The 25,569-nt window shown below is 37.7% G+C and overlaps 3 protein-coding genes and 2 non-coding genes across 6 annotated transcripts; 4 read left to right on the forward strand and 1 right to left on the reverse strand.

Moving 5' to 3' along the window:
* The first annotated feature begins 68 nt into the window (after positions 1 to 68).
* On the forward strand, positions 69 to 141 carry trnak-cuu (transfer RNA lysine (anticodon CUU)). Its single transcript has one exon. It is a non-coding gene; the product is annotated as a tRNA-Lys (tRNA).
* Positions 142 to 677: 536 nt separating this feature from the next.
* trnak-cuu (transfer RNA lysine (anticodon CUU)) lies at positions 678 to 750 on the forward strand. Its single transcript has one exon. It is a non-coding gene; the product is annotated as a tRNA-Lys (tRNA).
* A 645-nt stretch (positions 751 to 1,395) lies between these two features.
* riox1 (ribosomal oxygenase 1) lies at positions 1,396 to 7,006 on the forward strand. 2 transcript variants are annotated; one of them, XM_077553117.1, is made up of 15 exons: positions 1,396 to 1,544; positions 1,836 to 1,970; positions 2,071 to 2,207; positions 2,361 to 2,460; positions 2,565 to 2,678; positions 2,760 to 2,866; positions 2,941 to 3,048; positions 3,549 to 3,583; positions 3,681 to 3,859; positions 5,089 to 5,193; positions 5,269 to 5,410; positions 5,485 to 5,605; positions 5,695 to 5,794; positions 5,870 to 5,956; positions 6,040 to 7,006. In XM_077553117.1, the coding sequence occupies exons 1-15, from the start codon at positions 1,458 to 1,460 to the stop codon at positions 6,097 to 6,099; spliced, it is 1,617 nt and encodes a 538-aa protein (XP_077409243.1). In that variant the 5' UTR covers positions 1,396 to 1,457; the 3' UTR covers positions 6,100 to 7,006. The 2 variants fall into 2 exon arrangements, with proteins under 2 accessions (XP_077409243.1, XP_077409242.1); XM_077553116.1 differs by having other exon boundaries at positions 5,695 to 5,956.
* ndufb1 (NADH:ubiquinone oxidoreductase subunit B1) lies at positions 7,004 to 8,627 on the reverse strand. The gene is made up of 4 exons (XM_077553118.1): positions 8,609 to 8,627; positions 8,107 to 8,179; positions 7,266 to 7,410; positions 7,004 to 7,179 (listed from the first exon to the last, which is right to left on the reverse strand). Exons 3-4 carry the CDS (start codon positions 7,403 to 7,405, stop codon positions 7,143 to 7,145), a joined length of 177 nt encoding a protein of 58 aa, XP_077409244.1. The 5' UTR covers positions 7,406 to 7,410; positions 8,107 to 8,179; positions 8,609 to 8,627; the 3' UTR covers positions 7,004 to 7,142.
* cpsf2 (cleavage and polyadenylation specific factor 2) lies at positions 8,377 to 18,774 on the forward strand. Its single transcript, XM_077553115.1, has 15 exons — positions 8,377 to 8,644; positions 8,831 to 9,004; positions 9,253 to 9,412; positions 9,505 to 9,610; positions 9,740 to 9,869; positions 10,111 to 10,226; positions 10,666 to 10,853; positions 10,922 to 11,212; positions 12,352 to 12,452; positions 12,778 to 12,981; positions 13,051 to 13,203; positions 13,286 to 13,508; positions 14,910 to 15,224; positions 16,628 to 16,762; positions 18,452 to 18,774. Exons 2-15 carry the CDS (start codon positions 8,856 to 8,858, stop codon positions 18,542 to 18,544), a joined length of 2,364 nt encoding a protein of 787 aa, XP_077409241.1. The 5' UTR covers positions 8,377 to 8,644; positions 8,831 to 8,855; the 3' UTR covers positions 18,545 to 18,774.
* Positions 18,775 to 25,569: the final 6,795 nt, after the last annotated feature.

Here is a 25,569-nt window from a genome sequence, read left to right on the forward strand (position 1 = left end):
TTTTAATGACCGTTAAAACTGAATCAAATAAAGGTTATTTAAAATCATTGGACTACTTTGAACACATCGCCCGGCTAGCTCAGTCGGTAGAGCATGAGACTCTTAATCTCAGGGTCGTGGGTTCGAGCCCCACGTTGGGCGACTTTCTTTTCCCACCCTCAAATGTTCTCCAATTTTCATACTGTAAATGTATAGGATCGTATACCGAGAAACGTTTCTTGGGAGTGGTAATATGGCGGCATCGTGGCATCAAAGCGAAGCAACTTTCTGTGCAAACGTAAAAGTAAAGCTAAATTAAATAAAGTATATTTCAAATGTTCTATTTTTAGTAAGTTTTGCATGACCAAATATACATTGCATTGCATTGCACATATTTTTAAATTAAATTTCCATTAAAGAGTTTAATTCAATGAAAAACATAATCAATCCATTAAAGAGTTGAAAGTACAAGCTGTGGTTTGATACTGTGTTAATAGATGTTCACGTTAATAGATGTTCGACAGTAATATTCTTAATTACAGTATATTTTCGTTATTTGTAGACAAAACTTCAATTAAAACATAAGCAAATATTTGTCTTCTTACATCAAAGTTTCTTCAAAACTACAATTATAATTTCATCTGCATTTTCTCCAACTCACACAGCTTAATATATCCCAGCTCACGTTCAACGCCATCGCCCGGCTAGCTCAGTCGGTAGAGCATGAGACTCTTAATCTCAGGGTCGTGGGTTCGAGCCCCACGTTGGGCGACTATCTTTTCCCCACCCGCCCTTCATTAAATTGGATAATAATATCTATTAGGACATGCCAATGCCTATTATCCATATAATCGTGTTTTGGCGTGAAAAAGCGACGTGACGAATGCACATTAATAGTGTCCGGTTTATGTTTGAATGGAAAATGTGGAATACAGTGGTGAGTGCAGGCGCATTTTGCATTAATAAAACTGTCTGGTTGTGAGAGCCAATCGCGTTTTGAGCTGTTGCCAATCTTTTTCAAGAATCATCCAATCAATATGCTGCATTCTGCCCAGATTTAGGCTAAGTGTTCTTTCTGGATTATCCCTTTAGAATCTCAAACGACAATTCGGCGTGGGGGGGTGCTGATGGCATTTAGGGGTGCACATTGTGGTTATATATAATTGCCATTAGGATCATTATTAGAGCGGTGTTCTTGGAATCAAATCTCCTTTGTAAATGATTCACACAGTTTGAGAAACCTAGCTACATGCTGTTCTTATGGTAATCGATCAGCATAACACTGTGTAGTCACATAAATTGAATTATAAATTATGAAAATGAGGAATTTTACATGTACTGTACACTATTTGTTTACTATTTGTGTTATGCCAATGAGGACGCTAGGGAGTCTGTCGACGTGCATATTTACATAATATTAGCCGAAGAAGACACGAAGTGTGTCGCTGTTTGATGACGTCCGCACTCACGGTGAGAAAATGGAGAGAAAACACATGTCGGCTTTCTCGTTGTATCAAACGCTGCAAACGGAATTGCCATCTTCTCCTAAGAAGCGTCCATTGCAGGTAAAAGCGATGAAAAAACATTTTTAGGTGGTTTAGGTTTTTATATAACAGCCGTTGGACTCTTCTAACAATGCACGAGGTTCTGAATGTGATGATGGCAACGTCTGCATGGCAGTAAAACATTCCAATGTAGCCAAATGCTTCATTCTTTTTATTTTCTGGAGAGTGATGGCAGGCCCTATTTGTTTACTATTGCATCCCAGAAAAAAAAATATTTATTTAAATGCTCCCATCTTTTTTACTTTCCTTTTTTTTGGCATGTCCTGTTTTCGATCTGGTTTAATTGTCTAGGTGGCATCTAAGAAAAAGAAAAGAGAGACCGACATTGCAAACGTGAATAATGTTAATGCTGCAACGCAAAGGAAAAAGAAGAAAATGAAAGCAAAGAATCATGCAGCAGAGGTGTCAATGCAGGAAATGGCTGAAGTAAGTATGACTGGTTAAATGACTCCAACCTAAATTCATCCAGGATGTATTATAGTCTTTGTAATATATGTTTTAAAGAGTTGTTATGTTTCAAACACAGCCGGAGTGTGTAAACGCGGGCGAGCAGGCACTAAATGTGTTACTGGCTGAGTTGTCGCAAATGAACAACAGCAAGGAGCGTGCTAGCACACTTTTCCAGTGGCTGATCGACCCTATTCCAACCAAGGCCTTTTTCAGGTAGATAGATAAAAAGAGTGTGGTCAAATTTGATCATCATTTGTACTATGGCTAGGCGATATAGCATTAAAACGTTTTTTTGCCCCTACACTTAAAGAAAATAGTAAACAACAAGATAGTTCTAAACAAGTTTTGCTCTTTTTCATCTCCAAGGGAAACATGGGAAAAGAAACCTGTTCTTGTTCAGCGTAAAAATCCAGATTACTACAAGGGATTATTCTCCACAGAAGAGTTTGATCGCATTCTTCGACAGGTAAGAATAAAAAAAATATTCCTGTCAAATTTTTAATTCTCAAGATCGAACTCGTGAACCACATGCTTGTGGTGTTGCTATTTTCCTTTTTATTTCAAATAAAGGAGGATGTTCAGTATGGCGTGAATCTCGACGTCACAAGATACAAAAATGGCAAGAGGCAAACACACAACCCCCCTGGTAGAGCTCTGCCGTACACTGTGTGGGACTTTTATGAGGTATGTTAATCCATTTTTATTGACATATTTTAGGAAATATTCCATCTTAACTTCAAATGCTAAAACATTGCTGTTTCCCAGAGTGGCTGCTCTCTCCGTATGCTAAATCCTCAGGCGTTCTCCTCCACCATGTGGAATGTGCTGTCCATCCTGCAGGAGTATTTTGGCAGCATGGCAGGCGCCAATGTGTGAGTATAAGGACGTCAACTCGGGACACGGCGGAAGATTAGGTTTTCATTTGAATTATGTTTTGTTAACTCAGCTACCTGACGCCGCCCGGAACACAAGGATTCGCCCCACATTATGACGACATTGAGGCATTTGTGATTCAGCTGGAGGGAAAGAAGCACTGGAGGGTCTACAACCCAAGGTGAGATGATTCAAGGAAGCTTACTAAAAAAAATAAAAAATTCCCAACGGCAACATGGCGTTCCGATTAATATTACATTTGTGGAATATGAATTGTGCAGCAAAATCCAGCCGTTTTTATCCATTTGAGGGGCGGCCATTTTGCCACTTGCTGTCTACTGAAGAAGATGACATCACAGTCGCTCAGGGCTTAGGCAACGACCAATCACAGCTCACCTATTTTCGGAAGCTGAGCTGTGATTGGTTGTTGAGACCTGAGCAACTGTGACGTCATTTTCAGTCGATAGCAAGTGGCAAAAATGGCCGTCTTCTGATATTGATAAAAACTGCTGGGTTTTGTTGCCCAACTCATATTCCACTAACACGTTGTATTAAAAGAGGTACAGTAGTTATGATTCCAATCAATTTGGAATAACAAAACCACAATATTACATGAAGTTATTATACATTAGGGATGTTTGTTCATTGCACTGTAAATCTTTTGTTCTAACGTTCCTTTAGGTCAGACGATGAAGTCTTGCCTGTGCTTTCAAGCCGTAAGTACAACAATAACAAAAATGCATGATAGTAAAAAGCTATTTGTCTGACTTGGTTGGTTTGTATTTCTAACACTCAAGTGATTTGCGTTTCCAGCTAACTTTGACCAAGCAGAGATTGGGAAGCCCATTTTGGAAGTGTTGCTGGAGGCAGGAGATCTGCTCTACTTTCCCCGAGGGTTCATCCACCAGGGTGTCTGCCTCCCGGATGCGCACTCCCTGCATATTACCGTCTCCTCCTACCAGAAGAACAGCTGGGGAGATTTACTACAGAAGGTATGTGAATGTACTTGCATCTCTGTTCAGAGAATGGCTACAAAAAGTTCTTTCAAAATCTCAAGGTGGCACTAATAAACACAGAATTAGAGATAGACCGATATGCTTTTTTTCAAGGCCGATACCAATTTTCGGTAGTCAGGGAGGCCGATAACCGATATTTGAAGCCGATATACATTTGCAGACGAAAAAAAAAGTTGGAGTCAAAAAAATTTATAATAATAAAAACTCCAGCACTTGACTGCTTGAATGCCTTCAAGGACATGTTAATTAAACAGATTTTGTGATTTGCAACATGTTAAAGGTTTTTTGTTTGCCATCAGCTTTTGCACCAACTATAATGTGGCTTCCGCACGCTAACTCCCAAATAGTCGCTAATTCGCGGGCTAACCATTCACCCACACACTAACGCCGGGATAACTCCCAAATAGCCTCTAAAAACGTCTATTAGGTTAGCCCGCGACCTAACCTAATAGCCGTTAATTCGCGAGCTAGCCTGTTAGCCCGCGGGCTAACTGTTCACCCGCACGCCAACTCACAAATAGCCGCTAATTCCCGAGCTAACAGTTAGCTCGCAGACTAATAGTCGCTAATTGCTGCTTATTGGCTGTTAGCACTGCACGAGCAACAATCAGATGCTGCAGGGAGTCAACCGCCGCTGACTCAGAGCAGACGGAGGAGAAAAGCGCCCGTCGGAGCAAAAAATAACAGTTTTTAACTCATTCCCTGCCATTGACGGGTATAGACGTCAAAAATTCAGTTTAACAATTTCTATTAGTTTAACCTTTTTTTTCACTTTTGTTAACAAGACTGAAAACCTAGAAAATTTTATTTTACATTTAGAACAGATATAAAATTAATTAATTAAAATTAATTGTGAGTTAACTATTGAAGTCATGCTATTAATTTTAATCACCTGACGCTCTTAATAATCTTAATCATAATCTTAAAAAAAAAAAAAGATGATTAAAAGAAATGTCTAGGTTTTCATACTCTTGTTAACAAAAGTGGGAACAAAATGTAAAACTAATAGAAATAGTTCAAATGAATTTTTGACGTTTATAGGCGTCAATGGCAGTGAATGAGTTAATATATCGGCCATCAAAACAAAAAAAGACGCCGATGTCGCTATTCATAAAACGCTGAATATCGGCCGGGTGGATTATCGGTCTATCCCTACACAGAATGGACCAAATTTTCAAGCGCTTTGGTTCGGGTTCTGTTTCCAGCTGGTTCCTACTGCTCTTGAAATCGCAATGGAGGAGGATGTCGAGTTCAGACAGGGTTTACCTCTAGACTACCTCTCATACATGGGTGTCCAAAACTCCGACAAGGTGTGCGTCTTCATCCGCCAACATTTCCCTGCGCTCCCCCCCCCTCCTACTTACCCTTTGTTTACTCTTCTGTAGGATGATCCACGGAGGGCCCAATTCTTCTCCAAAATTGATAACCTAATGAACAAGCTTCGGAATTTTGTTGCATTGGACGCAGCTGTGGATGTTAAAGCCAGAGACTTCCTTCATGACTGCTTGCCCCCGAAGCTCACTGCGGGTGGGAGTCCTTTTGAAAGGAGTGAAAGCCAGTTTCTGAGCATGTACTGACCCCAGCTCTGCTTGAACTTGTAGAGGAAGCAGCCGGCAGTGTGCACGGAGCACCTGCTAGGTGGGAGGACGGGAGTGTAAGGGATGCAGGTGCGTGTATCACAAGCCAGACTCGCGTCGGACTCCTCCGAGCAGGATGTGCCAGGTGATATGACTTGTAGAACATAATGCAATCAATCAAACAAGTGCTTTTTTTGCTTATAGTATTTTCTGGTACATTTCATATTTTTCAAGGCTATGCAGCGATGGTGATGCCGTCAATCTTTACTACACCACCGACAACTCCAGAGTTTATCACAAAGAGGAGCTGAAAAGCTTTGAAATCAAACCTGAGGTAGACATGGGACTATTTTTAATTTTGACTTTCTTTCTTAAAGTCTTCTTAAAAAAAAACCTTTCCTTCCTCCAGTACACAGATGCAGTTGAGTTTCTGATCCACTCATATCCCAAATTTGTGAGTGTAGGAAGTTTCCCATGTGATTCTGCACAAGAAAAGGTGCGTTTTTCTTGCAACTATAGCGTAGAATTTATGTATAGAGAATGGATGGCTCATGTGCACGTGCTTCTTTTCCTCACCAGATCTCTTTGGCCAAGCTACTTTTTAAGAAGGGGGTCATCCAGAAGGAGTCACTTCTGTAGTGGCATCAACTTTTTTTTTTCTTCCGGAAAACATAATTTGAAGAACTTAAAAATGGTATTGTGTGAAAGCACTCGCCAAAGATGAATACCCAAATGTATTCCAAGTTAATGTTATCATAAATTGTAGTTGCTTTTGCATTAAGGAAAATTAACTCATTGACGGCTATTGATGTCAAAAATTAATTTAAACAATTTCTATTAGTTAAACTTTTTTTTTTCCACTTTTGAATTTTTTTTGTTTACATTTAGAACAGATATCAAATTTATGATTAATTGTGAGTTAACTTTTGAAGTCATGCGATTAATTACATTAAAAATTAGGCGCATTGGCAATTAAAATCGTAATTAATTGCATGACTTTACAAGTTAACTCACGATTAATCACAAATTTTATATCTGTTCTAAATGTACACTAAAAAAAATCTAGGTTTTCATACTCTTGTTAACAAAAGCGGAAACAAAGGTTTAACTAATAGAAATAGTTCAAATGAATATTTGACGTCTATAACCGTCAATGGCAGTGAATGAATTGAGGGCGCACTGAAAAACGAGTCAAAACATTACGGTAAAAATTGGGAGTTTACTGTAAATGAGCGGATGCAGTTTATCCCACTCAAGTTTTAGACCAGCAGCTCATCAGGTAATATCAGATTCTTATATGCATTTACGCTCACTTCTTATGTTACGCTCATAGCTTTCGTTTTTCAGTGGAGCTTGAATGCTCCGTTGTGCTTTATTTTAGTAATTTAGTTTGATATGAGTGACAAAAAAATTCTAAAATAAATAGAAAATGCACAATTTCAAACCTGATCTGCACATCGAAAGCTCAGCTTAATTGCTGAAACTGAGCAACTATCTTGTACAGTATCCATGTGTTTGTTTTTAAATAAAAAGAAAACGCGTGTGATGGGAAAGTACATTTATTGTTGGTTGATACAACTAAAAAATGCAGACGCAAGTCTTTTTAAATATTCTTATTTCAGCACCACCCATCAACCATTCACACTGCAGACATAGTGGACAAACACTGGGGTTAAGGGAGTCTACTTCCAAGTCACTTCCTCGCCAGGCTTCAGCTCCCTGCAGAGAAGAGGAATAAGCAGACGACGTGTTTTCTCGTGGAGTCGACCTCAGAAAATATCGTAGAATCCAAGAAAATTACAAACCTGCTGTATAATACACTTTTGTTCCTGAAAGCAGTCAGCTTCGCGTCCTGTTGCTTGTCAAGGTACCATCCGACCACAAAACCCATGGGCACCAGCAACTGCATCCAGTGCTCACGGGCGAAAGCTACAACGTTGACCATGCTTTCTGCAAATACATAGAAGCAGTAGGACTTTAAAGGATATCAAGATTTTTTTCCCCACAAGTTCTCTCCATAAAAAAATACATAAAGAATGAAGAGTTTAGAGCATATACTTAGGCTGAAATCACACAATTTTGAGAGGTGGTTCTGTCTTATTCAGAGATGGGAATAACAAATATTTTACCTGCACTTGATTGCTTGGTAGACCCTCCAGAGTACATTTTCCACATTTCCCTAAGACCTTACACTAATACTGTATTCGGTAAACGTTTGGTTACATAAACCGGCGACTGTAGTTGATTTATGTGATTATACCCCTACACAAACTGTGTAGTACTCACAATAAGTGGCATTGTAGCAATCACTTCTGCACGACCGATGGCGACTGTCATTTTACCCTTCACACACCAATAAACGGTGATTTCAGGAAGAATGAAGAGTAGATAAATCTCACTCAGCGCACATTTTATAAGGGCTACAATACCGACCATAATTTTGTTTTTGTTTATAAACAATCTACCATTTTACTGATAGCACCACACTAGCTAATCACCTAGCCTAGCTATCATACTAGCGCTGTGGAATACTTATTCCATATTCATTCAGAGTATACCAATAATTACAACAAAGTTGTGACCGCAAGCCTGTAAAGAAGTTAAAAGTCTTAGAGTAGAAATACATAATTTCAAATAAAAAGTTACCTTTTGTTTGCAGAAAGCTTCGTACGGCCTTCTGCTATTCACTCAGCATACAGAGGACATTGGAACATACCATCTGCGCCGACAAGAGTGGGTGGTCAAAGCAATAAACAGACATCAAAATAATATATTTAACATAGTATGAAGCAACTATACCGTTTTAATTTGTGAATTTAAATAATCTAAGAGACATCAAATAACTTTATGGAAACGAAATCAATTAATTATTGATTTTAATATCAGTCTGTATTTGATACCGAGTTAGTAGGCTCCCATGCACTTTGACACATGACACAGCGGCAAACATGGCTGCTTGTGGTGATGCTACGACGCTAGCAAAAATGTCCGAAAACCGAAATTAACAAATAATAATGTTCTTATTTGTTTGTTGAATCATCCCGATTAAATATTTCTACGTTATCTAAATGAATGGTACGTTTAGAATTCCAAGGTTACGTTAATTAGCGCGAGCAGAAGCGTAAATGCAGCTTGTTAGTAGGCTTACCGGGTAGTTGTTGAAGCCTGACCCGCCATTGATTGTGTGAGTATGTTTTTATTACAATTGCTAACAAATTAGCTGCTAAAGTTGCATGATTTGCAATTACCGCATGAACCGATACAGTTTTAGAAAACGATCGATTCCCTTTTTGTCTTTCCAGACACACTGGGCCAGTGTCGCTCGTAATTCTGTTTTTGAGGTTGGTTGTATTCTTAAATGTTCTTCCAGCGTGAAGACAAGTGAATGAGCCACGATGACGTCCATTATCAAGCTGACAGCTTTGTCAGGAGTTCAGGAGGAGTCTGCCCTCTGCTACCTTCTCCAGGTGGATGAATTCCGCTTCCTTTTGGACTGTGGCTGGGATGAGAACTTCTCAGCGGACATCATTGATGCCATAAAGCGGTAATTGGGATATTTGTCTTTTATGTAGGAAGAGTTTAAAAAGGGTAGAGATGGGGAAGGTGCAGGCTTTCAAGTACTTGGGGATCAACTGTTCAAAGTAGCGGACAGTGTGAAAGAGTACAGGCAGGATGGAGCTGGTGATGAAAGTTTCTGGTGTGATCTGTGGCAGAATAGAATAAATGATGCTGGATATTGTCACATCCTTTACAATGTCGTAATCTTTGTGATGGTTATAATTGTTCTTGCAGGCATGTTCACCAGGTTGACGCCGTGCTTCTCTCCCATCCTGATCCTATACACCTTGGAGCTCTGCCGTATGCTGTGGGGAAATTGGGTCTGAATTGTACCATATATGCAACGATACCGGTCTACAAGATGGGTCAAATGTTTATGTATGATCTTTACCAGGTGAGAAGGAATAACGGATGCATATTACACAGTACGGCAAGAGCTTAGCTTTGCACACAGTATTCATTCGTATCATCCGTTTTCGTCTTTAGTCTCGAAACAACAGTGAAGATTTCACTTTGTTCACCCTTGATGATGTCGACAGTGCTTTTGATAAGATTCAGCAGTTGAAGTATTCGCAGATTGTCAATCTGAAAGGTGAGTTAAAATGTGTTGACCTTGCTACAGTTAATATCAATAACTCAATGCACCCCTGCTGATATAAACATTTGACCTTAGAATATAAATTTGTTTACCTTTTAATCATCATTTCATCCATTCTGATAGGAAAAGGACATGGTCTTTCAATTACACCACTTCCTGCCGGTCACATGATTGGTGGGACCATTTGGAAGATTGTGAAAGATGGCGAGGAGGAGATTGTTTATGCTGTGGACTTCAACCACAAAAGAGAAATGTAAGAATGGATAAACATTGAAAATGAAGACCCTAACTTGCTCAGATGTGAATGGTTGCTGATAAAGTTCGTAACCCGCAGTTGAACTGGCAACCAGTTCAGGGTGTACAGCGCCTCTAGCTAAAACAGGCTTCAGCTGTCCAGAAACTCTTAATAACAAGCGCTATATTAAAACAAAAAGGATTGCTAATTGGATAGTTATTCACTTCCTGTACTGATTTTGGTTGCGTTTCTGTTCTAGCCACCTGAACGGCTGTACTATGGAGAGCATCAGCCGACCTTCCTTGCTTATTACCGACTCCTTCAATGCAGCATATGTACAACCACGTCGCAAACAAAGAGATGAACAGCTACTTAGTAAGTAATTATTACAGGTAACAACTATTGTATTGTAAAACGCTCCTTTTTTTGTCCCTGCATTATATCGTTCTGTGTTATTATATGACACAAAGATACATTATTGGTAGTAAATAAATATTTGTTTTGACCAACTGAGTTAAATTACCCTGCAGCTAATGTTGGCACGGCACATTAATGTGCCATAGCACACTGGTTGGGAACATTTCACTCTGTCAACCAAAATTGAACGATTCCATTTGTAATAGCAGGATAAGCCCTCCCTGTCTGGTATTTAAAAAAATAAAAAATCTATAGATGATCCTGTTCTAAATTTTAATTCAAAATTATCAGGAAGTATACACTAACGTGATACACTGAAAAATGCTAACATTCTAAGCAAGGCGTTTTAACGTGTTTTTCCCCTAATCTCTGTCCTTTTTCTTACCTCCCTGCTCAGCCAATGTAATGGAGACCCTCCGCGGGGATGGTAATGTGCTTATCGCCGTGGATACAGCCGGGCGGGTGTTGGAGCTGGCTCAGCTCCTGGACCAGATTTGGAGGACAAAAGATGCCGGGCTCGGAGCTTACCCGCTCGCCCTACTTAACAATGTCAGCTACAATGTTGTCGAGTTCTCAAAGTCTCAGGTATCAGGCTCGCCTTCAGTTTCCTGCATGTGCAACAACACACGTTTACGCACAATTTTTTCCCGTAGGTGGAGTGGATGAGCGACAAGCTCATGAGGTGTTTCGAGGATAAGAGGAATAACCCCTTCCAGTTCCGCCATTTAACCCTCTGCCACAGTTTGGCCGACCTGGCTCGGGTCCCCAACCCTAAAGTGGTGCTGTGCAGCCAGCCGGACCTCGAGTCTGGCTTTTCTCGAGAACTCTTTATCAAGTGGTGTGAAGACAGCAAGCACTCGGTCATCCTGACTTATCGCACCACTCCTGGAACACTGGCCCGCTACCTCATTGACCACCCGGAAGAGAAGATGCTGGATCTGGAGGTAAGAATGAACATGACAAATTAGGTGCCTTGCAAAAGTATTAGCCCCCCTTGAACTTTTGACCTATTACTACATTTCAGGGTTCAGACATGAGGATATAAAATTTGATTTTTTTGGGGTAGTGAAAAATCAATACCAAGTGGCACACAATCAATAAAATATTTATTTAATATCATTATTATTATTTTTTTTTTTTTACAAATAAGAAACTGAATAGTAGGGCATGCAAAATTATTCACCCCCCTTTCTCTCAGTGCAGCCTACTGACTCTAGAAGTTCCCAGATTTTTTTTCCCCCCTCAATAATCCAATGTTCACCTGGAGATTTCCATTCGTCCCTGTAGAGTTTTTAATTGCTGCTTTAAACTATTGTATATAGTAGTGGCTAGCTCTAAATCAGTCATTTTTGCAATTCGGAAACGGTGAAAAACATGCCGCATTGAAGGCATCAGTGGGAACGGTGCATGTTAATAGACAACAACAACATGTATCAGTATGAGTGTAATAAAAATTGTATGTGTGAATATGAGGATGAATTATTATGGTGTATGCCTATGAATTACATGCCCTCCCTTTGAACATGTAAACTCTTTTCTTTCTTCCTATTCTTGTTTTTTCTTTTTTACTTCAACTTCTATTTTATACTTGCAATGTGTTTAATGTCTTTCTATGTTCATATGCTCAGTAAACCAACCAACCAGAGGTTAAGAATGGTCTCCTGTATGAAGATTTTCAAATTGCTCGGGTTGTGCAATTAATCAAAATTCAATTACAATTTTCAATTATTACTCTCCACAATGACAAAATCGATATCATTGTAAAGAAAAATAAAATATTATTAATACTAATTTTCAGTTTAAATTTAGATTTTTTTGTTTTATTTTTTTATTCTAAAATGGGTAATTTTAATTGTTTGGTCCAAAAGGAACTTGCATAATTATCGTGTTTCAAAGAAATGTATTTGTCTTAATATTTTTTTACATGTTTAAACATTTTCTTGTTTCTTTTTTACCAAAAAAAACCCCAAATCATTGTCCTAATCGTGATTAATATTTTCTTCATAATCTCACAGCCCTTCATGTTACCGTTGAACACTTTTTTAGATATAACTGCTAAAACAAATCATTTTTGTCCTAACAGGTGAGAAAAAGAGTCAAGCTCGAAGGCAAAGATCTTGAAGACTACCTTGAAAATGACAAAATAAAGAAAGAAGTGGCAAAGAAGCTGGAACAAGCAAAAGAGTAAGTGAAGTTGACAGTAAAATGATTTTACACAGCAAAAATAAGGTCCAAAATGAATTAATTTATTCCAGTTGAGTGCAAACTTGAAGGCTTTAATGTGTGTGGATTTAATTTAAAAACATTAACAGTTAACACTTTAACATGGAGCTAATCAAATGAATAATGAACAAGATTGGAAAATCAACAAATAAGTCACATCTCTGTTAAAATGAAGATCTGACCTTTATGGTAAATTAAAAGATAAACTAACAGTGTATCGAAGTGGTAAATAGGAAACAAAAGTGTGAAATGACAAAGTTGACATTTTACGCCGGCACTCCTGCAGGGTTGACGTGGACTCCAGCGACGAGAGTGACATGGACGACGACATGGATCAGCCGACCGTGACAAAAACCAAACACCACGACTTGATGATGAAAGGCGAGGGAAACCGTAAAGGCAGTTTCTTCAAACAAGCCAAGAAGTCCTACCCGATGTTCCCGACACACGAGGAAAGGATCAAATGGGACGAGTACGGGGAGATCATCAGGTATCCCTTTGAAGAGATTGCCGCACCCTTTAATAAAAAGTCAGTCCAAATAACCCTTTTTGGTTGCAGGATTGAAGATTTTCTGGTTCCTGAGCTGCAAGCTGCGGAAGAGGAGAAAAGCAAACTGGAATCCGGCTTGACCAATGGCGACGAGCCCATGGACCAGGACCTCTCTGTTGTTCCCACCAAATGTGTTTCTAGTATTGAGAATCTTGAAATCAAGTGAGTGATCACCAACTGGAACGCGACAGATTCAAATTCAAGAAACGTGAGCGAGTCCAATTCTTCCGCTTCCTCCTCGCAGAGCCAGAATAACATACATAGACTACGAAGGTCGCTCCGACGGCGATTCCATCAAGAAGATCATCAACCAGATGAAGCCCAGGCAGCTGGTGATTGTCCACGGGCCGCCGGAGGCCAGTCTGGACCTGGCTGAGTCCTGCAAGGCTTTCAGCAAGGATCTCAAAGTGTACACACCCAAACTGCAGGAGACCGTGGACGCCACCAGCGAGACGCACATCTACCAGGTCAGCTTGTTTGCATGCAGTTGATTTTTTTCTCCAGCTGGTGATGGGCCTAATAAGGCAACTTATTGAATCTGGGTCAGTAAGAATTTTGCCAGTTACTTGTAATTTCATCGATCTCTCACTGGTTATGTTGCATAATGACATATTTAGGGTGTACTATTAGCAACCAGCAGAGGGCACCATTAATTAAAATGCTAGCTAAACAGGCTGTTTCCAATCACTGATTATTAACCGATGACTGTTGTTTATTTGCTATTATTTAATGATTAAACAAAACCAAATATACAGTACTCACCAACCTATTTGAAACTGGGAGTTACAATTACAGGTAGTGTTGTTCCGACACCGTTTTTTGGCCCCCGATACTGATTCCGATACCTCAGTTGTTGTTTTTTCTCAACATGAAAAAACTGTCCTGCCATTGGTTCAGAGCATTCAAGGGCCAATAGGATATCTTAGCTCAGCATGCAGTGAACATGTCACACATCAGTGAATGTCAATGCAAGACACAAGATGCTGCATCCCAAATCCTATATTAGCGTCAGAATTAATGGTATCGGCATGTTACTTTCAATTCAATCTCAATTATCGTGATCAATTATCGTAATCGTGATCAGCATCATCGTAAAAAAAGATTATTAATACAAATTTTTGAGTTGTTTAAATTTATAGATTTGCACCTTTTTTAAATTTGAAAACAATTGAATACATTTTATTTCATCCAAAAACAACTTGCATAATTTTAGTGTTCCAAAGAATTTTATTTGTTTTAATATTTTAATTTGTTTTTTTTACATTTAAACATTTTCTTATTTTGTACCCCAAAAAATCGCACAGTGCACATGCTGCACTCCAACTTCAAGTTTTTTCAACATAAATAAACAAATATATATCATTATAAATATATATTATTATTTTTCTGTTTGGTCCAAAAGGAACTTACATAATTAGAGTGTTTTACTGTTGAGAGTCTGAAATTAGAGGATTTGGATTTTTGACTACATATTGAAAAACAACAGTGGATATAAGCTATTAATCGATTATCAAAATAGTTGTCGATTATTGGTCGATCAATCAATTAATTTTGACACCTAGTTCCCAGTTGTCTATATATTATATACAAATCGTGTAATTCTTTTAATTATTATTTTTTAAATAATTATTTATATAATTTTTTTCTTAAATATTTTTAATCATTTTATAGTGCATTGTTTGTGTGTTTATTTTTATCATGAATCTGAATCTGAATAAAGTTGACTGATTGATAGTGAAGTTGTTTTTGTGAGGGTGGAATGAATTAATAGCATTTCCATTCAATTTATGGGGGGGGGGTTATTTGAGATACAAGTGTTTTGTGTTACAATTATGATAAGTTTACCAATATTTTATTTTTCGGTGAAGGTGCGCTTGAAGGACTTCCTGGTGAGCTCCCTGCAGTTCTGCAAGGCCAAAGACACCGAGTTGGCCTGGATTGACGGCGTGTTGGACATGCGAGTGGTAAAGGTAGACACAGGCGTGATGCTGGAGGAGGGCGTCAAAGAGGAGCTCGAGGACGGCGAGCTCGCCATGGACACCGCCCCCGACCTCGATATTGATCACAGTGCTGCAATGGCGGCGGCTCAGCGGGCTATGAAGAACCTATTTGGAGAGGACGAGAAGGAGCCGTCTGAGGAGAGTGACGTCATTCCCACATTGGAGCCGCTGCCATCACACGAGGTGAGAAAACTGATTTTTATTTTATTTTTTTATAGGTTTTTGAAAATTGTTTTGGAAAATTGAGAATCAAGACTGTAGGTCTTGATTCTCAATTTTGCCCCCCCGCCCCCCTTATTTGGATATTTTTGTTATTTAATAAGGAAGTGGTCAGTTAGTTTAAATTAGTTTTTAGAGTTTTTTTTTTTTTTAATTCACTAATTTATTTTTCAGTTTAGTTTTTATTGTTTTTAGTATTAGTTTTTCAATATATGGAGTATTTTTTGAATGCAAAGGGGGGAGAGTACTGTACCTGTTAAAACTAATTCACTGCTATAAATTCATTTAAAAAAAAGATTATTAAAAATTTGGGGCAAAAGGCGATACATTTTTTTAATTGTAATTAATCGCATGACTTCACTAGTTAACTCACGAAAAATCACAAATTTTATGTCGGTTCTAAATGTACCCCAAAAATGTTTAGGTTTTTATAGTCTTGTTAACAAAAGTGGGGAACAAATGTTAAACTAATAAAACTAGTTCAAATGAATTTTTGACGTCAATGGCAGTGAATGAATTTAAAAAAGAAGAGAAAATATTAAACATTTGGGGCGTCAGGCGATTAAAGTTTTTAATCGCATGGCTTCACTAGTTAACTCGCGATTAATCACAAATTTCATATCTGTTCTAAATGTACAATAAAAACAATTCTAGGTTTGCACACTCTTGTTAACAAAAGTGGAAAGAAATGTTAAATTAATAGAAATAGTTGACGTTTATAGCCGTCAATGGCAGTGAATGAATTAATGGATAAATGTTTGGTTTTTTTGAAAGGATTCTGTTAAACAACAATTCCAAAGCAATGTCTATTTTTCATCAGCTAATTTTTTGTGATCTTCTCTGGGCGTCATCCACTTTGCCCTCCAGATTAAACTCTAACCTCATTTCAATGCATGTTGCTTTTCATGCAAATTAACCTCAACCCGAGGAGAAACTCCAAGCAGCAGATGACTTTTTGGTCTTGCCTCATGTTAATGACTTAAAATTCCTCCCCTAACAATGCACTCTTGTGTGCTTAACTTCAATGTGATGTTTTGTCCAAGTCACACGCATGCACGCACACATTTCCATTATAAAAGAATGAGTACCTTCAAGTTACATAGTGCAGTTATGTCATTTAGTTACATGACAGTCCAAATCTTTGATGCATTACAGCAGACTAAAACTCAACATGATATTCTTTCTAAAGGCAAACAATTTGATACTGTGCCTCTCCCCGAGGTCTTGGTGCTATAAATCATTATATTGACTTGAGATGTTTTTTTATTAGTATTAAGGTAATGCATTCACAAGGACATAAACCCAATCCAGCCTGTCCTTGGAATTAAGTGTCCAACCCGTATATCACGGCTGTGTGTTCCGTCCAGGCGCCCGGACATCAGTCGGTGTTCATCAACGAGCCCCGCCTGTCCGACTTCAAACAGGTCCTCCTCAGGGAGGGCATCCAGGCCGAGTTTGTGGGAGGAGTGCTGGTGTGCAACAACCTGGTGGCTGTCCGCAGAGTGAGTCATTTCTTTTTTTATCACCGTTTTATTTCATTGGATTCAACTAAAGCTGCCAAAATGAATCGATTAATCGGCGATCAAATTAGTCGACAACTATTTTAACTCATTTAAACCCAACAACGTGTAAAAACGTTTGTTATACAAGCGCAAACAGAAGGCTTTGATGCAGCTTCTCACATGAAGAGGTAGCTTCAAGCAGTGGTTGTATTTATAAAAAATAAATTAAAAAAACGTCCACCAGGTGGCAGCAGAGTATAAGAGATCAGCCAGGGCCATGTTGCACTTGCTCTTTTTCCCAGTGTTTTCAACAGGAATGTGAATATTGACAAAACCTTATTCAAATGTGAATTGCTGCAAATATTATACCTTCTGTGTATAATTAAAATAAGACATTTGCAAACATCTGTTTTTAATTTGGGAAAACAAATGACCTAACTGATAACATATGCCCCCCCCCCACCCCTTTTATTTTAAACACCATACGAATATGAAGTACAAAATAAACACCAATCACTGGTTGATAAACAGTAATCAGGGGAAAATGCTTTTGTAATACACTTTTATCAAGAATCTTAATTAATCTGATTAATCATTTGAATGATCGATAGATCAATCGATTCTAAAAAAAAATCAAGTGACAGCACTGGATTCTAATGAGACAAGTATAGCATTTATTAACTCATTTGTTCCCCAAAATGTATAAATACGTTCTATTTTAAATGTTTTAAGTGTCCCAAAGACGTGTTTTTTATGTTTTTTTTTATGCTAGAGCATACAGAAGGCTTTGATGCAGCCTCTCAACTGCAAAGAACGGCTGAAGAAATTGTAGTTATTACACAAACGGCCAGCAGGTGGCAGCAGAGCAAAAGAGATCAACCAGAGCCATGTTGAAAAAAAAACCTCAATTACTCACAATTTTAAATAGATGTGTGAATAATGATGAAACTTAGCTATATTCTAATGCTAATTGCTGCGAAACGCAAACAAATAGAAATATATATTTTTCCTGATGAAAAAAGAGGCTGTAATGTTTCTTTTGGTAGGTTCCATGTTTTTATAGCAATAGAACACAATATTCTGTGGGCCTTGCAAAATCAACCAAAATACAGTAAAACGGCCGGGAGTGAAGGGGATTGCTTCAGTGAAAATGGCTGGGAGTGAATGATTAAAAAAAAAAATTATGATAAATACTGAGATGTTTTTGATGTTTGATTTAAAAAAAAAAAAAAGAAAAAGAAAAGAATCCTAGCAAGTCCAGAACTAACAGTTTTCATTAACGAAACGTTAAGCCTAAACAAAAAGCACAGCTTGCCAAAGTAGGGCAGAAAACCCAGAGGCTTATGAAGAGTCTCGCCTGAGGAAAAAAAAAAACACAAAAAAAAAACAACCACCCCGAGTGAAACTTAACAAGTCAAATAAAAAGAAAAGCAGGAGCAAACCAGGACATCAATATGAAAATGTATAATTGACAAGAACTTAAAATAGATGCAAGCGAGAACATGAACTCAAAGAGACACTCGGAGCAGTCGGCGTCAGTGCAATGAAAGCCGAGGAAACTTGAAGCGTCTGATGCTTTGATGTCAAACCGGTGAACATTTCTTTCCGTTTTTTTTATTTTTTTTTTGGGAACGTTTGTGTTGTAAAAGGTGAAATGGAGGTCTTACGTCTTTTGTGTTCTTGGTCCAGACGGAGGCGGGACGCATCGGCCTGGAAGGCTGCTTGTGCGATGACTACTATAAGATCCGGGAGCTGCTGTATCAGCAGTACGCTGTCGTATAGCACCAGCGGACACCACACAGACCGTCCCACAACACCCTCGGGTATCTCCAGCTGTGTCCCCACTACATCCGTTGTACAGTTTCACTTTTTTTTTTTTATATATATCATTTTTTACTTCTAGGTGACCTTTGCTACGTTTTTTTTTTTTTATACTAAGACTGATCTCTGTATGAGACAAAAGACAAGAGATACCTCTCCTCTTTATTTTGACATTAAAAATACAATCCTGATCTGAATTTCTGTATTTGTATTAGATCAACGGTTCTTAGGCAAAACATGTCTCTAAAACCTAAGGGTGACTTCTCGAATCTCCCGCTCGAAGTAAAATAAGCGGCGACCTCATTTAGGTTGTTAGCGCCTTTGATGCATTCAACGCAGCATCATTTCAAGTTTCCTGTGGTGCGATTTTGAAGTGGAAAATACGCAGCGAGTTAAGCTGTGCAGTGGAAAAGTGGAATTGAAGCGGCACCGAACCCAGACAGGGAAAAATCTCAAATTTTCTAGGGTCTTTATTTTCTCTCAAATTCAACAAGTGTATATTTGACAGATAATAAATAGTTAGCTGTTTAGTTTTTGAAAGATTTTTAAAAATGTGTTGTTGTTTTTCTAATGCAGCCACATTTGATTTTAAGTGGGCCGGAACTCTATGTGAGCCAATAAGTTATAAATAACAACAGATCAAAAATATTTCCTGTATTTTTTTTCTGCAAATAATTACAAGCACATTCTGAAAACATTTCCATTTAATTCTCTAATGAATGAAATCAAACGTCCGCACGGGGCGGCCATCTTGCCACAGTCACCTCGCTCCGCCTATCTCATTCATTACTATGTGTTTTTATCCTACATGTTCTTTTAACCCATTAAGGCCGGGAGCGCCCATTAAGGCCGGGAGCGTGTGAAGTTTAATGATGCAATCAAGTCATATAAAGTGAATTTTTAAAACAAAGTAATATATCTATTACCATCCCTTCCGCCCCACCGACATTATTCACGCAATAATGTCAGATTTAAGTGATGATACATCAAAATCATACGAGAGCTTTTAATTAGCCCAAAGCTAATTTAGGGAGAAGTAATTGCTCTATTATGTTTGTTTTATTGGCGTGCCAGTCCCCGTAGGTAAAATAACCAGATCATTTATTGCAAATAATTTTGCGGACCCCAAGCTACGACCCCAGTTCGAGAAGCACCGTCGACTGAGATGGCCAGTATGAAAGCGACTAGTGGTCGTGTTTTTCTTTCTTTTTTTTTTTCTTTTTTTCTTTCTTTCTTTCTTTTTTCTTTCTTTCTTTCTTTCTTTTTTCCTCTTTTTTTCTTTTTTCTTTCTTTCTGTCCTTTCTATTTTAATTTTTTTCGGTCTTTCTAAAAACATTTGAATAAATTTACTCATTTGAACTCAATAAAATAAACTTACTAAAACACACTTTTTGATATTTTTTCTTTTTTTCTTTCTGTCCTTTCTATTTTCATTTTTTTCGGTCTTTCTAAAAACATTTGAATAAATTTACTCATTTGAACTCAATAAAAATAAACTTACTGAAACACACTTTTTGATTTTTTTTCTTTTTTTCTTTCTGTCCTTTCTATTTTCATTTTTTTTCGGTCTTTCTAAAAACATTGAAATAAATTTACTCATTTGAACTCAATAAAATAAACTTACTGAAACACACTTTTTGATTTTTTTCTTTCTGTCCTTTCTTTCTAGTTTCATATTTTTCGGTCTTTCTAAAAACATTTGAATAAATTTACTCATTTGAACTCAATAAAATAAACTTACTAAAACACACTTTTTGATTTTTTTTCCTTTCTGTCCTTTCTATTTTCATTTTTTTCGGTCTTTCTGAAAACATTTAAATAAATTTACTCATCTGAACTCAATAAAATAAACTTACTAAAACACACTTTTTGATTTTTTCTTTTTTTCTTTCTGTCCTTTCTATTTTATTTTTTTTCGGTCTTTCTAAAAACATTTAAATAAATTTACTCATTTGAACTCAATAAAATAAACTTACTGAAACACACTTTTTGATTTTTTTTCTTTTTTTCTTTTTGTCCTTTCTTTCTATTTTAATTATTTTCGGTCTTTCTAAAAACATTTAAATCAATTTACTCATTTGAACTCAATAAAATAAACTTACTAAAACACACTTTTTGATTTTTTTCCTTTTTTTCTTTCTGTCCTTTCTATATTCATTTTTTTCGGTCTTTCTAAAACATTTAAATAAATTTACTCATTTGAACTCAATAAAATAAACTTACTAAAACACCCTTTTTGATTTTTTCTTTTTTTCTTTCTGTCCTTTCTATTTTCATTTTTTTCGGTCTTTCTAAAAACATTTGAATAAATTTACTCATTTGAACTCAATAAAATAAGCTTACTGAAACACACTTTTTGATTTTTTTTCTTTTTTTCTTTTTGTCCTTTCTTTCTATTTTAATTATTTTCGGTCTTTCTAAAAACATTTAAATCAATTTACTCATTTGAACTCAATAAAATAAACTTACTAAAACACACTTTTTGATTTTTTTCCTTTTTTTCTTTCTGTCCTTTCTATTTTCATTTTTTTCGGTCTTTCTAAAACATTTAAATAAATTTACTCATTTGAACTCAATAAAATAAACTTACTAAAACACCCTTTTTGATTTTTTTCTTTTTTTCTTTCTGTCCTTTCTATTTTCATTTTTTTCGGTCTTTCTAAAAACATTTGAATAAATTTACTCATTTGAACTCAATAAAATAAACTTACTAAAACACACTTTTTGATGTACTCCTTAGCTCCTGTTTACATTCTCACCGTCATATAACATCACTTTCAAGGAAACGAAAATAATCTCTTGCTTGCACAAATCTCAAAATAAATAAATAGTTTGGCTTCACAAACTGTTTATATTTGAACACCAAAATGTTCAACCAAATCTTACAATTTCATTGAACGAAGACCTGCTAGCTTAGTGCTAACGTATAATGTGAAATGCCATAGACTGGCTAGAGAAAGTTAGCAATGATATTTCCGTAATCTTCAAGCAACTGCTACTTTTAATATATGGAGTAGCAACACATATAAACACAATAATCACAATTAGACCTGCTCCGTACTGGCTGTAAAGTGACCCGAGACCACTTGTTTTGTGATTTGGCGCCAGACTTGCTTGTATGCTGTCAAAACCCAAACCACATCCTCTACCTGCTGCAGTAACAGCAGATGGAGACATTTCCATCTCAAGCAAGCATGCTCAATGCAGCAGGCTCGTGAACCGCAGTAACGATATGACATTGTCCCTCAAAGTGATAAGTGGACTGGAAAAGACCCCGCAGGCCGCTGTCGTGCGATGAGCTGGGATTAGCCCTCTCGTTTATCATTTTTGGGATTGCCGCAGCCAAAACAGATTTCAGCTCGCTTTCCTTATCTATTTTTGGACACGGCGGTGTATTAAAAAGATGGGCGATAAGAGGGATTGTCGGTGGCGTGAGGACGGGAACGGTGATGTGTCAGCTGGCAGCCGTGGTGGCACATTGACTCGGTTGATTAGATCCACGGCACCGTGTGAATCCTCAGCGTGGATCTCGAGCACAAGGCGGTTGCGCAATGGGACTTTTTACACATTCAGTGAATGGACTCTCATTTATTGCAGGTGAAAATGTGATATCCAGGGACAATATAAAAATCAATATAGTTTCACCTTTCCATGCTTAAACCCAGTTAAACTTACTAAAACACACCCAAATATATTAAAAATATTCAAAAAGTGGATGATTCCTTAGCACTTGTTCTTTCAATGTCAAGAAATGGGAGACAGGAATGCAAACTAGTGCTGTCAAGCGATTAAAATTTGTTAACTAATTAATTGCATCATTTTCCATAATTAATCGCATCTTTCTGCTCTTTTCTGCAAAGCTCGTAAGAGATTTATCTTGCGTAAATTCTTGGCATTAATGTAAAATCATCAAATAGAAAGTATGTCTGGAATCAAAGACTAAAAGCTTTCTTTGATTCTTGAATGAATACTTTTCCTGGAAAATACAATTGGTAAAAGTAAACAATCAAAGTGGATTCCGCTTTACAGCAAAAAACAAGAAAAAATTATCAAAAATTTTAATTAATCGCATGACTTCAGTAGTTAACTCACAAATGTTATATCTGTTTTAAATGTGCAGTGAAAAATTCTAGGTTTTCATACACTAGTTGACAAAAGTGGGAAAAAAATGTCAGACTAATAGAAATAGTTCAAATAATTTTTTGACGTTTAGAGCCGTCAATGGCAGTGAATGAATAAAAAAAAAAAGATTCAAAATTCAAGGTGTCAGGCGATTAAAGCTTTTAATCTTAATTAATCTCATGTTTATAACCGTCAATGGCAGTGAATGAGTTAATTTAGTAAAAATTAAAGGGGAAGTCAACCTGAATTTTTGACGTCTATAGCCGTCATTGGCAGTGAATGAGTTAATTTAGTAAAAATTAAAGGGGAAGTCAACCTGAATTTTTGACGTCTATAGCCGTCATTGGCAGTGAATGAGTTAATCACCACCAATTCTCACTAACCTTGCACGTGCCTCGAGTGTGACGACGAGGGAGACACTCCAAACAGGACAACGAAAATGAGCAGGGTTAGGGAGGGAGAGTGCGTGTGTGTGTGTGTGTGTGTGTGTGTGTGTGTGTGTGTGTGTGTGTGTGTGTGTGTGTGTGTGTGATCATCCACATGGTTGGAGGAGTTCGACTCCAGCACGGATGACTGGCTGTCGTGCAAGCGTGTTTTTTTTTTTTACACAGTTGCATAACACACAGTTTTGCACTTTAGACACATTAAAATTTAAATGCTCTGTTTTAATCCGTGGCTCACACAGGCACACAAAAAAAAAAAAAAAAAAACTCACGCAGAAATGCACCAATTATGCATTTTCAGTTATTTATTTATTTATCCACACCGCTGTGAAGAATACGAAGAGGCCAGAGTGGGAATGGAGGAAAAAAAGAGCATCTCTTCATTGTCGCAGAGCACGCCAGCCCTTTGCCAATGCCGTCACTGCTTTTCATTTCGATAATTGACCGGCCACGCCAGAAATGTCCATCAGCTAATCCTCTTAGCTTTCATAATGCTGACTCTGTCACAGAAGTCCCCTGTTTTAATGTAACGAGCAGCTAAACCCGGCAGGCGGGCCGCGGAGGCCCTGGGGCTCACTCTGCCCCCTAGAGACCGTTTTTGAACTACACGACCTGTCGGAGCGATCGCAAAATCTATAGTGTAGCTCCATACGGGCTCGCCCTCGGCTGGAAAACGATTCTTAAATACAACCGAGAAAGGTCGTCATCTCGTCGGAGCATCTGCGTAGTGAATGGTCGTTCCTTTTGTGTGGCAGATAGATGGAATATAATCCCTTTTCTCCTCACTAAGCAGACCACTTTATGCCGCTGACATAATCACGCGAAAGTGGATGCGTTTTTATAAAGTCACAAAACATTCAAACATAACATAAGGCACAAAAATCCCGCTCTAATAATAATAGGAGAGCAGCTTGTAAATCTGCCCAAATGTTAATCGTGTGGAAAGTTCTCATGTTTGGTTATTCCTCTTTTATGCTTCAGCACCCTAATCCCCACGAAAAAAATTTGACATAGTGTAGCCACTAGGGGTGTGAATTGCCTAGTACCTGCCGATTCGATTCGTATCACGATTCATAGGTTTCGATTCGATTCGATACGATTAATCCCGATATGAACATATAACACATTATTGTCAAGAAATGTTTAAGGTTGACGTCCCCTTTAACTCATTAACTGCCATTGACGGCTATAGACGTCAAAAATTCAGTTGGACTATTTCTATTAGTTTAACATGTTTTCCTCTTTTGTTAACAAGAGTATGAAAACCTAGAATATTTTATTGTACATTTAGAACAGATATAAAATTTGTGATTAATTGTGAGTTAACTAGTGAAGTTATGCAATAATTATGATTAAAAAAATAAATCGCCTGACGCCCCAAATTTTTAATAATCTTTTCTTCTTTAAAAAATAAAAAGTTTTTTTTGTTTTGTTTTTAATAATTTTTTTTTTTTTAAGAAAATATTATTAAGAATTAGGGGCGTCAGGCAATTAATTTTTTTAAATCATAATTACCGCATAACTTCACTAGTTAACTCACAATTAATCACAAATTTTATATCTGTTCTAAATGTACAATAAAATATTCTAGGTTTTCATACTCTTGTTAACAAAAATGGGGGGAAAAAACGTTAAACTAATCGAAATAGTCCAAATTATTTGTTGACGTCGAAAGCCGTCAATGGCAGTGAATGAGTTAATTTTGACTAAATTAAAGGGGAAGTAATTTTCCTCACACATTCACACTCCACAGTTGTAGTACATCATTAATGCTAGGTAAAGAGCTTCTTTTTTTTAGCCCTGAAGTGAGGGTGACACAGTTCTTTTTTTTTTTTTTTTTTTTTAAGGCCAGATCATGTGAAACTATTTTACTTGGCACATTACATTCTTCTCCCTCTGAGAGCAAAACAAACCTAAGCAGCTCCTTGAATTTTGAGGTTAAGACTTCCTTGTGTCTCCCACATACTTACTGCAGGTGACGTAGTCCCACCTCTGACAAACACATACATGTCACTCGCGCGCACTTCCAGACGGTCAGCAGAACACAACCTGTCCGGAGCGCCCCGCCCCCTTTCCGCTCTTTACGCTCGGCCCATCACACGGACCCGACCGTATGTGATGTGACACGACTGACACAACCTTGAGAGATGCGAGGAGACCCCGCCGATGATTAATTCAAAAGCCGGAGAGCACAGCGAGGATTAGCTGTGTGTATGTGCGTGTTAACGCCCGCAGACCACTGTTGCATGCCACAAGGCCGCGTCGGAGGGCTGAATCATTGCCGCCGAATCATGTCCGTGTGAGAATGACAGGAGCCCAAACAGAGGAGCGTTAATCCATACCGGCTAGTCAGCGTTTGTCTGCGTGCGTGCGTGCGTGCGTGCTTCTGGTCTGCAAGTCGGAATCACATTTGCAAGGCAA

This window comes from Vanacampus margaritifer, chromosome 19 (genome assembly GCF_051991255.1).
Source record: "Vanacampus margaritifer isolate UIUO_Vmar chromosome 19, RoL_Vmar_1.0, whole genome shotgun sequence".
Lineage (NCBI taxonomy): Eukaryota > Metazoa > Chordata > Actinopteri > Syngnathiformes > Syngnathidae > Vanacampus > Vanacampus margaritifer.